Here is a 13,018-nt window from a genome sequence, read left to right on the forward strand (position 1 = left end):
TCTGATTCTCCTGGTCAGCTCACATGCAGGTGGATCCTAATCCCAAACTGGGAACCCTTCAAAGCCCAGGGTAAGCTCAGAGTAAAGCCTGGTGGAAGGTGAGGCAAGACTTGGGTGGTGACCTGGGTCCAGGCAGTCCTCAGGACAACCCCAGAACTGCCTTTCCCAGCCTCAAAGACTGGGTGCTCTACACGGGAAGTGGCATAAGCAGGCATTTGATAAATGCTTATGGAAAGAAGGCTTGGGAAGAGATGGTGTACCCAGTCCCTGGATAGGTCCAGGTCAGCTGAAGGGGGCTTCTGCCTGGGGGGACCCGACACCAGAGTGGGTGGAAGTGATGATGCTCATGGGCTTAGGACTCCCCTGGGGGTCTAGAGCCCCGGCCATCCAGGCAAAGTTTATGGTCACCGCTGGGCAGCTGTCCTGGGCAAAGCCTCTGGAAGTCCATGGAGGTGGCCCACCCCTGGCATGCCCCCAACCCTGACCCCATGGAGATCCCTTAGGAGCCCTGCCCCCCACAGTGAGATAATAATGACCATAATGAGAACAGTCACCCACACATGTGCACAGCGCTTTACAGGTTACAAAGTGTTTCACATACATCATCTCATCAATTCCTCACAACAGCCCTGTGAGGTAGGCAGGGCGGGGAGTAGCGTTTCCATTTATACAGATGTGGAGGCTGAGGCCCAGAGAGGGTTGATGACCTTTTCGAGGCCACACAGCAAGTCGGCAGCAGAGCTGGGGCCAGAGTTAGGCCTCGGCGCCCGGCTCTCTCTACTGACTGTGCTGTCCTGCAGAGGACCCCAGCCCCTGTCCAGAGTCTCAGCCACACCCGAGCCAGGCCCCCCTGCCCCCGGCAGGAGTGCTGCCTGGCAGCTCAGCAGACAGGCCCTCATCCCAACTGGGCAGCCCTGTCCCCTCCACCCGCTCTCTGCAAACAGCCAGCCCAGAGCTGGGCCCAGACCCACCACCCAACCTGCTCCTGGGGACGGCCCTGGCAGGGTGGGCAGGCAGGCGGGTGGGGCTGGAACCTCCTTCCCTGTTTTCCTGAGTGATCCCTCCCCACAGGGGAAGAGAAGAGGAAGGAGGAAGAGGAGGAGGAGGAAGAGAAAAAAATAAGAAACTGAGTTGGAAGAGGGCCCTGGAGCAATCAGGACGTCAAAAGTTTGCATTCCGACTAGCTATAGGAAATAGCTTTTTTTTTTTCTCTTTTTATTATTTCAAGTTTTCATAAAAATCCATAATTATTGAAACCCAAGTTACAGAGGAAGTTCGTAACTTTTTTATTGAACTATTGACTGTGCCGCATCAAGTTGGTTCGTCAGCTTCCGGCTCCAATCCGTCAACGAGTACCCCTGTGTAGGTGGGGTCCCCAGGCCTGGACTCCTCAGGTCCTGGTAGGAAGAGGGCAGGCGGTGAGGGCCGGCGGGGGCAGCAGGGGACGGGGTGGGAGGGAGAAAAAGTGTGTGTGCGGAGGGGTCGGGAGGAGGTGGGAAGGACTGGGGAGACCGCGGAGGGCGGCCAGGCCCCTCCTCCTGCCCGGCGCACCCGGGGGTCCCTGCCCCCCGCCCCGTCCTCATATCATCTTCATGTTGAACTTGCGAGGCGCGTCGGCGGAGCTGATGCCTGCGTCCGACTTGCGGGGCACGTACTCAATCTCGATGTTGTGCTTCGTGTTGCCTTTGCCCCGGCTCCAGAGAAACAGCAGCACCAGACAGAAGAGGACGACGCCCAGGAAAGAGATGAAGCCCATGGTGGTGGCAATGATGAGGGTCTTGATGTCGAAGGGGAAAGGCACGGTGGCGCGGGTGCTGTTGGCCTCTCCCTCGCCCGGCTGGTTGGAGATGAAGGCGAAGGTCTTGTTGGGCTGATGGGGCCAATCCGGCGAGTAGCTGCGCACATGCAGGTGGGCAGGCATGGAGTCGTTGCCGCCCGCGTTGGCCGCGATGCACAGGTACGTGCCGTTGTCCTGTACCTGGGCGTAGCGCACCTCCAGCGTGCCGTCAGGGAAGACCGTGAGTCGCCCGTTGCTCTTGGCCGAGACCAGGTGCTTGCGGGGCGAGAGCCAGAGGATGGCGGGCGGCGGGTCGCCATCCGCCCGGCACACGAACTGCACCGTGTGGCCCTCGTCCACGAACACCTGCTGGGCCTTGCGGTCCCGGATGCGGGCGCGGCGGCAGGTGAAGTAATTGGGCAGGAGCACGTCGGGGAAGTCCTTGAACTCCTTGCCCTGGACGAACTCGGGCGTGGCACACGTGGGCTGCTGCCGGTTGAAGTTGAGCCGCCAGCGGCGCCGGAACACCCACAGGAGCCGGCAGTCACAGGCCAGCGGGTTAGAGTCCAGGATGAGGGTCTCCAGGTTGCCCACCGAGTGGAAGGCCGACTCCTCCAGCGTGGTCAGCTGGTTGCCGGAGACATTGAGCACGCGCAGGTAGTTGAGGCCGCGGAAAGCGTAGGGCTCCACCACGGCCAGCTGCCCGCCCACCAGCTGGATTTCCTGCAGCCTGAGCAGCTCATGCAACATGGAGCCCTCGATGGTGCTGATGGGGTTGTAGGAGAGGTTGAGGAAGCGGAGATAGACCAGGTGGCGCACGGCCAGGTAGGGCACAGCGGTCAGGTTGCAGTGTGTGATGGACAGGGACGTCAGGTTGAGGCCGTAGAGGCAGTTGGGAGTCATGGTGTCCAGGTAGGGCCAGTGCGAGATCTCCAAGACCTTGAGCCGGTATAGCCTCTTGAAGGAATAGTCCCGGATGGCATTGATGTTGAGGTGCCGCAGCCGCAGGACGATGAGACCGTGCAGGTGGGACAGCGCCTCGGTGGGGATGGAGGTCAGATTGCATTTCTCAAGCGTCAGCTGCTCCAGGCTATTGAGGCCGCTGAAGGCTCGGTGGGAGATGTAGACGAGGTCGTTGTCGCCGACCTCCAGCGACTTGAGGTTGTACAGGTCCTGGAACATGTAGTCCAGCAGGATGACGATCTTGTTCTCGCTAATGTCCAGCTTGGTCAGGTTACTGAGGCCGGTGAAGACGCCCAGAGGGATGAGCTTCAGGCGGTTGCTGCGGAGCCCCAGCGTCCGGAGGTTGAAGAGGTTGTTGAAGGCGCCGGGCTCCACGGCGCTCACGATGTTCTCGTTGAGCTCCAGCTCCTCCAGGTGCGGGAAGCTGGCAAACTCGTCCTGGTTGAGCGTTTTGATGCGGTTCTTGCCCAGGTCCAGCAGGCGGGTCTCGGTGGGGATGCCTTCCGGCACCGCCACGAAGCGCTTCCGGTGGCAGAGCACCGCGCGGTCCTGGGCGGAGCACTCGCAGCGGGGCGGGCAGCCCGTGGCCGAGCCTGACAGCACGGAGCCCAACACCAGCAGGAGGATGGGCTGCCAGCAGGCCAGGAGGGGGCTGGGCATGCTCCTCGCGCCCCCCGCCAGCATCCTCTCGCTCACCTGCGGCCAGGATCAAGCACAGCACAGAGGAGGTGGTTAGAGGACAGTGATCGCTGGTCCCCCGCCCCGAGCCCTGTGTGCCCCTGTGCCCTCCTGCCCCGTCAGGATGTCCCTGACCCAGAGAGAGAGGCAGGGCTCCAGAGTGGCATATGACACTTGTTGAGATTGTCAACACAGTGAGGTCCAGATATCGAAGCCAGAGGAACTCCTGCCACCCCATGCTGTTTCCCCCTTGCTCCTTACCCTGCCTAGAGCCCTTCTAAAGGACTGTCCCACATCCCTGGGATCCACTGGCTTCATGGATGGGGTGAGGTCACTTCTGGTGATCCTGGAATTGGCACCCTAGGCTGTATCCACCTCCTTTTCATTTTACATTTATAGGCAGTGGGACCTCCCAGCGTGCATCCCACCCCCCACCTGGCACCCTGAGCTTCAGCTTCCCCTGGTGCTCATCAGGGATAAAGCTAGACCTGCTGAGCTGCCCTTGGGGCTCACAGAGGGGATCAAAGGGGCTCAAAGGCTGAGGCCTCTAGGAATGGCCAACAGAGCAGCACATCTGGGTCCCAGTTGGGAAAGGGCTTTTGAGGCTACTGGGGTCCACCCTCTCAGCCTTCAGCCTGAACATTCCCAGGCACAGAGACCATGGCCCCCTCCCTATCAACAATGAGCTGAGCCCGGAGCCAAGAACCCTGGGCAACCAGCATACCCAGTGGTTCCTGCCAGTGTCTGTGAGTCTGCTCCCCATGGGGTTTCTGGATCAGTGGAGGGCACCCCCTTCCAGAAAGCCAGGACCCAGCCCTGAGGCCTCCCCATGGAACCTCTGCAACTCTCACAGTCCTCCAGGTCCCCATGGTGACCCACCCAGGCAGGCTGCTGAGCTCAGGCTCCTTCTCCTCTTTCCTCCGGGAATGCCCCTCCCTCACATGTGGAAACCCCATTTGCAAGGCCTAACTCAGAGTCCACTGCCCTAAGAAGCTTTTTCTGATGCCCAGTCGGAAGTGTACTTCCCTCCAACCAGGCTTCATCTGTCTGTCTCTCCAGGTTCCAATCACTGTCTTCTGAGTACCAGGGTCCTGTCTGATGGGGGAGCAGTCAGACCCCCACAGCCCAGGATGGCACAGACAGCCCCACATTGTAGCACTGGGGATGGGAGACTTCTTACAGTTGGGTCCCAAGGAATGTGCAGGACTTGGGTGGTGGTGACTAGGGAGATCCACTTGAGGACAGGCTGCAGGTGTCCCCACACACAATTACTCTCTCCTTGTGGGTTCAGAGGCCACTTGCTCCCACTTCTGCCCAGAATGCTCTTCCGTCCTCTATCTCTGTTCCACCCCACGGGGAAATTGGCCCAGTAGAGTACTTAAGGGGTTGGGAGGACTAGTATGGACTCCCTGAACAATAGAGGTTAGACCAGATGGTCTCTGGGGTCCAAGCTGAAGCCCTTTTGTTCGTGGGGTGAAGATCCATCCCACCCAGCCTGGCACCTTTGGGGCTCTGCTGCCATCCACATAGCCCACATGGCCCTGAGGGGGCCTCATTGCAGGAAGGGGGTGCTCAGGCTCGGAGGATCCCATCACCTGCCCCAGCTCAGGGCCTTCTCCCATCCTTCCAAGCTCCTCCCCACACCTGCCCACAGCCTCCACTTCTAAAGCTACAGGTTTTGTCACCCACACATCAACCCTTAAGGCAACTGGGGCTTGGAGAGCTCGCGGCTGCCCAAGGACACCCAGCCAGTCGAGGAGGTAGATTGGGGACCAAGGCTCTGGTCTGTCAGACTTCAATGACACCACCCACTTCCCAGTGCTCCAGGGTCTCCCAGGACTGACAGGCACTCCTTGGTTGTTGATCGACTAAGTGACTGATTAACCAGAGAGGGTTCCTAGTGTCACTGACATGTTATGAAATCTGCAAAGTTTTGTTATTCTCAAGGGCTTTGTCTACCGCCTCCGCTTCCTTCATCCCCTCTCATTCTCCCTCTGGAGTTTTCTGTGGTTTGGCCTCCCCCACCCACTCCAATCAGGCCATTTTCCACCGACACACACGCTCCAGTGACCCACCAGAAAAGCAAACATCTTGACAGATGATCAATAAGTAATTGGGACGGCAGCTGGGGCTGGCGTGGTGTGAGCCTGGGGACCGGGAGAGGTAAATAGGACTTTTAGCACCCAGCTCAGGGGCTGGGCTGGTGGGTGGGGTGGGGGCTTCTGGAGAGGATGCCAAAGAATGAGAATTGGGGCAGTGAGTGCACAGCATACGTTGAGATGTTGGCAAGACCGTCACATAGACAAGAATCTGGCACTGAAGACCCCACCACCTTGTCTCAACCTACCCATCTCCCTCCTCTCCCACCATTCCCCCCAGTGAAGTCACCCAGGCATCCCAGTCTTATCCTGTGCATTCCTGCCTCTCAGCCAGCTCCTTTTGGAGATCTCTCCCAGCCTCACTGACCCAGCAGCTTTTGTGACATCCACCCCCAAAGGCCACCTCCTCCATGAAGCCATCCTTGATCTACTCAATCAGAAATCTCTTGCCCACAACTCTGAAGCACCTTACATTTATGAGTAATGACATTATGTAACTGGTGTATAACATCTCATTCTAAAAATGATTTGAGTCAATGGCCAGCAAAATGATGTTACAAGATGATAAGAAGATAAAGTTAAAGGAGACAAGCCAGTCAAGAAAGAATGCCACAAAATCCTATGTAATGATAAAAGGTTGGAGCTTCCTAGTGACCTGGGCAAAGAGGGAAATATGCTCCAAAGCTTCAGCACTTGGCACCTCTCCTGTGTCTTATGTTTAATACTGGGTCAAACCCTCCTGGGGTTTATCCCACCTGCTAGACAATGAAGTGCCTGTGGGCAGATGGTGTGTCTGAAGCCTCAGGTCAAGGTGTGGCACAGAAAAGATTCCACTGAATGTTCTCTGGAAGGAATTGTGTGTGCATGAGAGAGTTTCTGCAAGGGTTGAAGTCACTCTGATGAGGCTGACCCTGGAGCGGGTCCACTGAGCAAAGAGACACCTGGGGGATTCAAATACGTTGATAAAAAGCTGGTCAGTATTGCCTGGGTGGCAGGCCTGGCAGTTACACCCACAAAGGAATGGACAGTTACAGAAAGACACATCCTCCGAATTGCCTCTTTCCTCACCTTTTATGAGCGACTGTCCTGGAAGATGAGGACATTGAGGCCTAGAGGGGCTAAGATGGCTTCACACACTGGCACAGCACACCGGGCCTGGTCTCCCCATCTAATACCCCTGCGGGGTCCCTGTCATCAAGGGATGCTGGCAGGCTGGTGTCTGAGGGGTTCACCAAACCTGCTGAGTGAGCAACACACTGCTCCCGCCTGCCCTGGTACCATCACCATCAATCCCACTGGTTACTCCTGCAGCGGCCCAGGAGAAGTGTTTTATACATTTTAATCAGTGTTTTATTTTGGATCCTTGCCCCCTGAAGGGCTTCTCACAAGGGCAAGAGTTTACAAATTGGCCCAATAAATACAAAGGAAATGAACATGGAAGGCTGGCATGTGGGCAGGCAGAGGAGAGCCGTGCCCGGGCCACGGCGCACAGAGCCCACAGCAGCCTGTCTGTGTCCTCCCAACCCCAGAGCGGTGGGGGCGGCTGCGACGTCAGACCCGCGCTGCGGAGGGCCAGCCTGCCACTCACGTCAGGGGCAGATGTGGCCGGCTCTCTTGCTCCCCACACCAGCCACTCCACTGAATGCCCTGGAGGACTCTTCCCCTCTCTGCCTTTTCCCCAGCTGTGCAGTATGGGGGTGGGGGGATGAGGGGTGGATGCCAGGCTTCCCTCACAGAAGTTGGATCTTCTCCAGCTAGAAAGTCAACATGTTCAAACCCATGTAGGGAATGAAGAGCAGTAGGGGCTCAGACCCCAAATTGCAGTTCTATAGGGGCTGGATCTATTTGAGGGTGGCATCCCTAGCTGGGGCCTCCCATTGGGGCTGTTCCCCTGGGGCTCCATGCTGGCTCAGATGGTAAAGAATCCACCTGCAGTGCAGGAGACCCCAGCTTCATTCCTGGGTGGGGAGGATCCCCTGGAGGAGGGCATGGCAACCCACTCTAGTATTCTTGCCTGGAGAATCTGCATGGACAAAGGAGACTGGCAGGCTACAGTCCGCGGGGTTGCAAAGAGTCAGACACAAGTGAGCAATTAAGACACATCCTGGGGCTCAGGGTTGGAGGGAACAGCTGATGGAGACTGAAGAGGCATGGGATGACCCATGGGTGGACCTGGAAAACCCCTGAGGTCAGGGGTCATTCTGTCTCCTAAGGCAGCATCTGAGGCTCCTGGGGGTGTGGGCATGCCACTACCACACACGCAGCCCAACCCATGGAAACTGATCAGATGCCTGCACTTAGGGAAGGGCTGGGACTAGCAGCTACAGGCCACCTGCTACAGGCCAGGTTTTAGGCTTTATCCACACTGTCTTAGAAACCCTCACCCAGCGTTCAAAGAGATATTTCTTGTCCATTTTATAGATGAGAAAGGTGGAGGCTTCCAAAAGGGAATACATCTGACTCTGACTTGGCTCCAAAACCAGGAGGCAGCAGAGCCTCCTGATCCTGTGAGTCAGGCTGCCTGTGCCAAGAGTTACCATGAGTGAAACAGGATTTCTTTCAGACACACAGGCCAGGCCAGAGCCAGAGGAGAGGCGGGCGTGTCCCAGCAGAGCAAGGCCGAGGGAAGGCACTAGAACTTAGGTAGCTGCATGTAGGTACATCTGTGTCCATGTGTCCGTGTGTTTAGTCAGTGGTGTCAGACCCTTTGCAACTCCATAGACTGTAGCCCGCCGGGCTCCTCTGTCCTCTCCCCTTGCATGGGATATCCCAGGCAAGAATACTGGAGTGGGGATCTTCCCGACCCAGGGATCGAATCTGGATCTCCTGCATTGCAGGTGGATGTTTTTTTACCTGCTGACCCAGTGGGGTATGACCTTGCGCCTTAAATCAGACAAAGCCCTTTCCCCAACTTTCAGAAAATGGTATGTTATACACACTGAATTTTTTCAGTGTTTCTGCACCATACCATTCTCCTTTGCCTGCTGCCACTGTCTATGCTAGAATCTCGCCTAATTTGGGGTCGACTGCAGCACAGGAGGGAAGGTTCAGTTATTTTTGGTTATGGTATCAATATTTCATGGTGTTCCCACTCAGTGTTCCTCAGGGACCGCAGGGAAATCCCCAGCACATGCAGACGTGAGATCCCTCGCCACAGAGGTGCCCTCTGCCTCCCCGGGATGCCTGGCCCCCTGGGTCCTCAGCCTGGCTCTGTGACCCGGGGCAGCTGTGACAGGTTGCTCCCTCCCTGAGGAATGAGGCTGTTATGTTTTGTCTTGTCCTGCCACCCTACATTCCTCAGGCTGGGTCTGCAGCAGGAGTGAGGGAGGAGGGAGACAGACCTGGGACAGGAGGCAGGGCTTCAGAGAGCCTGCCTCGGGCCCCGCTCAGCCCTACTCCCCTTTCCTGCATGCGTGCTAAGTTATGTCCGACTCAGTGCAACTTCATGGACTGTAGCCCGCCAGGCTCCTCTGTCCACAGGATTGTCCAGGCAAGAGTACTGGAGTGGGTTGCCATGCCCTCCTCCGGGGGATCTTCCCCACCTGGGGATTGAACCTGCGTCTCTTACATCTGCAGCATTAGCAGGCAGGTTCTTTACCACTAGTGGCACCTGGTCAAACGTCCTGGGCCATGAGCACATCCTGTTCCCACCACCACACCCTGAGATGGGTCAGTTACTCAGAAAGGGACTTATGCTGGGTCACCGAAGGTTGGAGGCAGGGCAAGGTCTAGCTTCTTCATGACTTGCCCTGTCCCCAAATCTCAGCCTCGCTGAAGTCTCTTCTTTGCTTTCAGCTCCAGGACACAGAGTAGCTGGATCCATTTCATGAAACGATAGAGCACATTTGTGGCAAGCGTGCCCGTTCAGAGGCAGCCATGACCACGTGGTTGAAAGCAGGCTGGAGTGAGGCCCCTCTGGAAAGCCCCCGAGGGTCGCACCATGCTGGAGCCTTTTCCCACAGCAGTGGTAGACCATTTGCCTATGCCTGGAGGCATCCTGCTCAGCCTTCAGAATCCAGCTCAGGGGTGTTTCACCCCAAGCCACTCAAGCCTGCAAGTCCCCAGGAAGAAGGGATCACCTCCGGCGGGGGGGAGTCCCTCTAGATCTTGGGTGCCCCCCCACCAGGCCCTGCTGGTGTGCTGACCTCTGTCCCTTTCTCCCTCTGCTGGAGCTTCTGCTGCCCCCCCCCCACCTCTGGGTCCCCCAGATGGACAGTCCATAGTGCAGGGCTGAGGCCAATACAGCTCAGGAGAGCCAGGCCCAGCTTCAAGGGACAGAGGGCCTCCCGCCCCCACCACAGCTGCTGGGCCAGCTTCCCAGGACAGCTCCCAACTCCTGGTCTCGGCTCTTTATAATAGAGGCCTCAGGGAGGAGGTGTCAAGCTGAAACCCAGACACATTTCCACCAGCCAAGTCGGGGGCAGGAGGGGTGGCATTTTCAGCCAAGAGAACGATGAGGGCAAAGATGTGCAGGGTGGAGGCGACTGATGTCCTGTAAGCTTTGAGAGCATCTGGGGGCTCATAATTGCTTCTTTCCTACCCCAAATCCTGACCCAGGTCCCTAGACTCCTTTTAAAGATCCTCCATTCTGCCTTTCCAAGGCTAATCCCTGCTGAGGTGTGAATGGCTGATAATGGCTTAAGGTGTGAGCTGCTAATGGGGGGAGCTTGGTCTTCCCTAGCCAGTCTAATCCTCCATGGCTCTGCTGAGAGCCGGGGGAGGGCAAAGGTTGCCTCCTGGCACAGGGGGTTGAGGACACAGGAAACCCTGAGAGGAGGGGTGAGCACCCAGGCTGAGCTCTGGCAGGAGAAATCGGGACCGACTGAGGCTAGCCGGCAGGCAGCTGAACCTCAGCTGTGCATCCGTCCATTTGTCTCCTCCCGGGCTGGTCAGCCCACCCTTTCCCTCTCCCTCTCCTCTTTCAGCTGCCACCCCCATGGGAGAGAAAAATCAACCTGAAAGAAAATTGAGGTCATGTCCTTTGTCGTGTATAATTCTTTATTTTCCTCTCGCTCTTGGTTCCAGCAAAGAGTTGCTGGGCCCCCAGGATGTGTGTGTGTGATATGTGTGTGTGTGTGTGTGTGTGTGTGTGTGTGTGTGTGCGCGTGTGTGCAGGCAACTGTGTGTGGCCTGTGTGGGTGTCTATGCCTGAAGTCCCTCCTCCCGCCACTGCCACCAGCCCCATCTCCCAGGTACACTTGGAAACTCCATCCTCTCCCAAAGGTGCTCACCTGGCCTCTCAGCCACGGCCGGGCTGGAGGGTGCTGCCTGCCTCTGTATCGCCCTGGGCAAACACTGTGCCACCTAAAGGAGGGACGCTCCTGCCCACCCCATCGCCTACCCCTCCAAGCACAGCTGGTCTCGAGAGCTGCCAGCCTTCCGGCCAGCTCGCAACCCCAGGCCATTTGCGGGATAAATTATGAATTTTAATTGTCAGAGCATCTTAGTGTTTAAAGGCTTCTATATATAGGCTTTGCCCTCCCAGAGCTGCTGGCTGGGTGGGGAGGAGCCAGGGTGAGGCAGGGCCACTTCTGGGTGGGCAAATAGTCCTGGGCTCACAGGTCTCTAGCCGGGGCTCTGGCCAGGGCACCCTGCCCTACTGTGTGGTCGTGGGTGAGTCCTGGACCACTCTGGACTCTGCCTGTCCTTTCACAGGGTTGTTCTGAGGTGAGAGAGCCGGCCTGGGGGAGGCAGGAGGGAACCACTGATTCTGGGAAGCGTCCGTGCTGTCTGCTGGGGGCCTGCCTGAGTGGACAGCACTCCTGGTTGGATCAGTGCTATCCCAGAATTGAGGAGGGGCAGGCAAGCACCCACGTTGTAGCCTGATGGGGCTCAAGGAAAGAGCAGCTCTGCTGCTGCTAAGTCACTTCAGTCATGTCCGACTCTGTGTGACCCCATAAACGGCAGCACCAGGCTCCCCCGTCCCTGGGATTCTCCAGGCAAGAACACTGGAGTGGGTTGCCATTTCCTTCTCCAGCGCATGAAAGTGAAAAGCGAAAGTGAAGTTGTTCAGTCGTGTCTGACTCTTAGTGACCTCATGGACTGCAGCCCACCAGGCTCCTCCGTCCATGGGATTTCCAGGCAAGACTATTGGAATGGGGTGCCATTGCCTTCTCTGAAAGAGCAGCTCATGCACCCCCAAACCCCCCTTCCCATCTCTCTCAAGGCCTGGATGCCCACTCAGACCTACAGGGACAGGAAGGTGCCCCAGAAGGCCTTGGGCCCCCTCCACCGCTCAGGCCAGGGGCCCCTTGGGAGGTGCTTAGCAGACACACCCGCCTCACTTCCCCTCAGCGCCGCCCCCCACCACTTTGTGGGGCACCCAGGGCCCTCTCCCGGTGCTCCAGTCTTGGAGGCTCGTCTACCTTGTAAACATCTCAGGCTGGCGTATTTCAGGCATTGGAGGTCTGAAAATCAGCCAGTCCCTCCCTGGGAGGGTCACCAGCCCTGTCTTTGAGAGAGTGGGGAAGTCACAGCCTGAGAAACCCAGGGTGGAGACAGGAGAGCTGGAGGAAGTGGTGGATCTAATTGTGGGGTCTGAAGGTCAGAAACCTCATAAAAATGATGATGATGATGATGATGACGACTAGAAAAACCCTAATAGAGGGTTTTGGTGTGCTGGGCATTATTCCAAGTACTTTACCTATGAAAATTAATTTCCCCTCACCACAACCTGTTGAGATAGGTCCTGTTATTGTTCCCATTGTGCAGATGGAAAAGATAGAAGCACAAGGAAGTTGTGCAACTCACTCAAGGTCACAAAGAGGTTCTGTAACTTGCTACAGGTCACAAAGTTAACATGATATGAACTCAAACATGAGCTTCTTTGCACTTCGCAACAATCCTATGAGGATAGTATTATTATCCTCGTTTTAAAGATTAAATAACTGGGGCACAGAGAGGTGATGCCACTTGGCCCATTACAGTAAATGGCAAAGCTGGAATTAGGCCTGAGGTGCTTAGACCACAGGTGGTCCTGACCATTCTCATATGCTGCCTCTCTCCAAATCAGGGTCAGGCTGCTGAGCTACACAGTCGCACTCAAGTGGCTTTATGTCTTGGGGCCCTAAACTCCTCATTTAGAAAAGGGAAGGGCAGGGTTGAAACTGCTCTCACAGGGCTGCGGGCAGAGAATTCGAGGAGAAGGAAGGGAAGAGACATTTATATGCAGCACATCAACTAAGTACTTTGCAGATTGACCCACCAACCCTCACCACATACCTTATGATGGAAGTACCATTAGCCCCATTTTACTCATAAGGAAACTGAGGCACCAGGACATTAATTCACCTGCCAAAGGGCTCTGAGCTTGTCTAACTCAAGAGGCACGATAACTCTACAGACCATCGCTCAAGTGAGGAAACTGAGGCCTGAGAGCATCAGTGACTTGTCCAAGGTCCCACAGCACCTCGGGGTTGGGGTTAAGGAAGAGGCCCGGCCTCCTGACGGCAGCCACCTTCTCTCCCCAACACCCTAGCCTCTTCATTCATGGTGTGGCCAG

The 13,018-nt window shown here is 56.8% G+C and overlaps 1 protein-coding gene across 5 annotated transcripts in view; it reads right to left on the reverse strand.

Moving 5' to 3' along the window:
- Positions 1-565: 565 nt before the first annotated feature.
- Positions 566-13,018, reverse strand: part of LINGO1 (leucine rich repeat and Ig domain containing 1) — a 211,755-nt gene continuing 199,302 nt past the window's right edge. For all 5 annotated transcript variants that reach the window (XM_065906956.1, XM_065906954.1, XM_065906955.1 and 2 more), the window contains one exon: positions 566-3,436. In XM_065906956.1, the coding sequence (XP_065763028.1) occupies positions 1,580-3,424 (1,845 nt within the window). In that variant the 5' untranslated portion in view covers positions 3,425-3,436 and the 3' untranslated portion in view covers positions 566-1,579. The remainder of the gene's footprint in view (positions 3,437-13,018) is intronic.

This window comes from Muntiacus reevesi, chromosome 15 (genome assembly GCF_963930625.1).
Source record: "Muntiacus reevesi chromosome 15, mMunRee1.1, whole genome shotgun sequence".
NCBI classification, from domain to species: domain Eukaryota; kingdom Metazoa; phylum Chordata; class Mammalia; order Artiodactyla; family Cervidae; genus Muntiacus; species Muntiacus reevesi.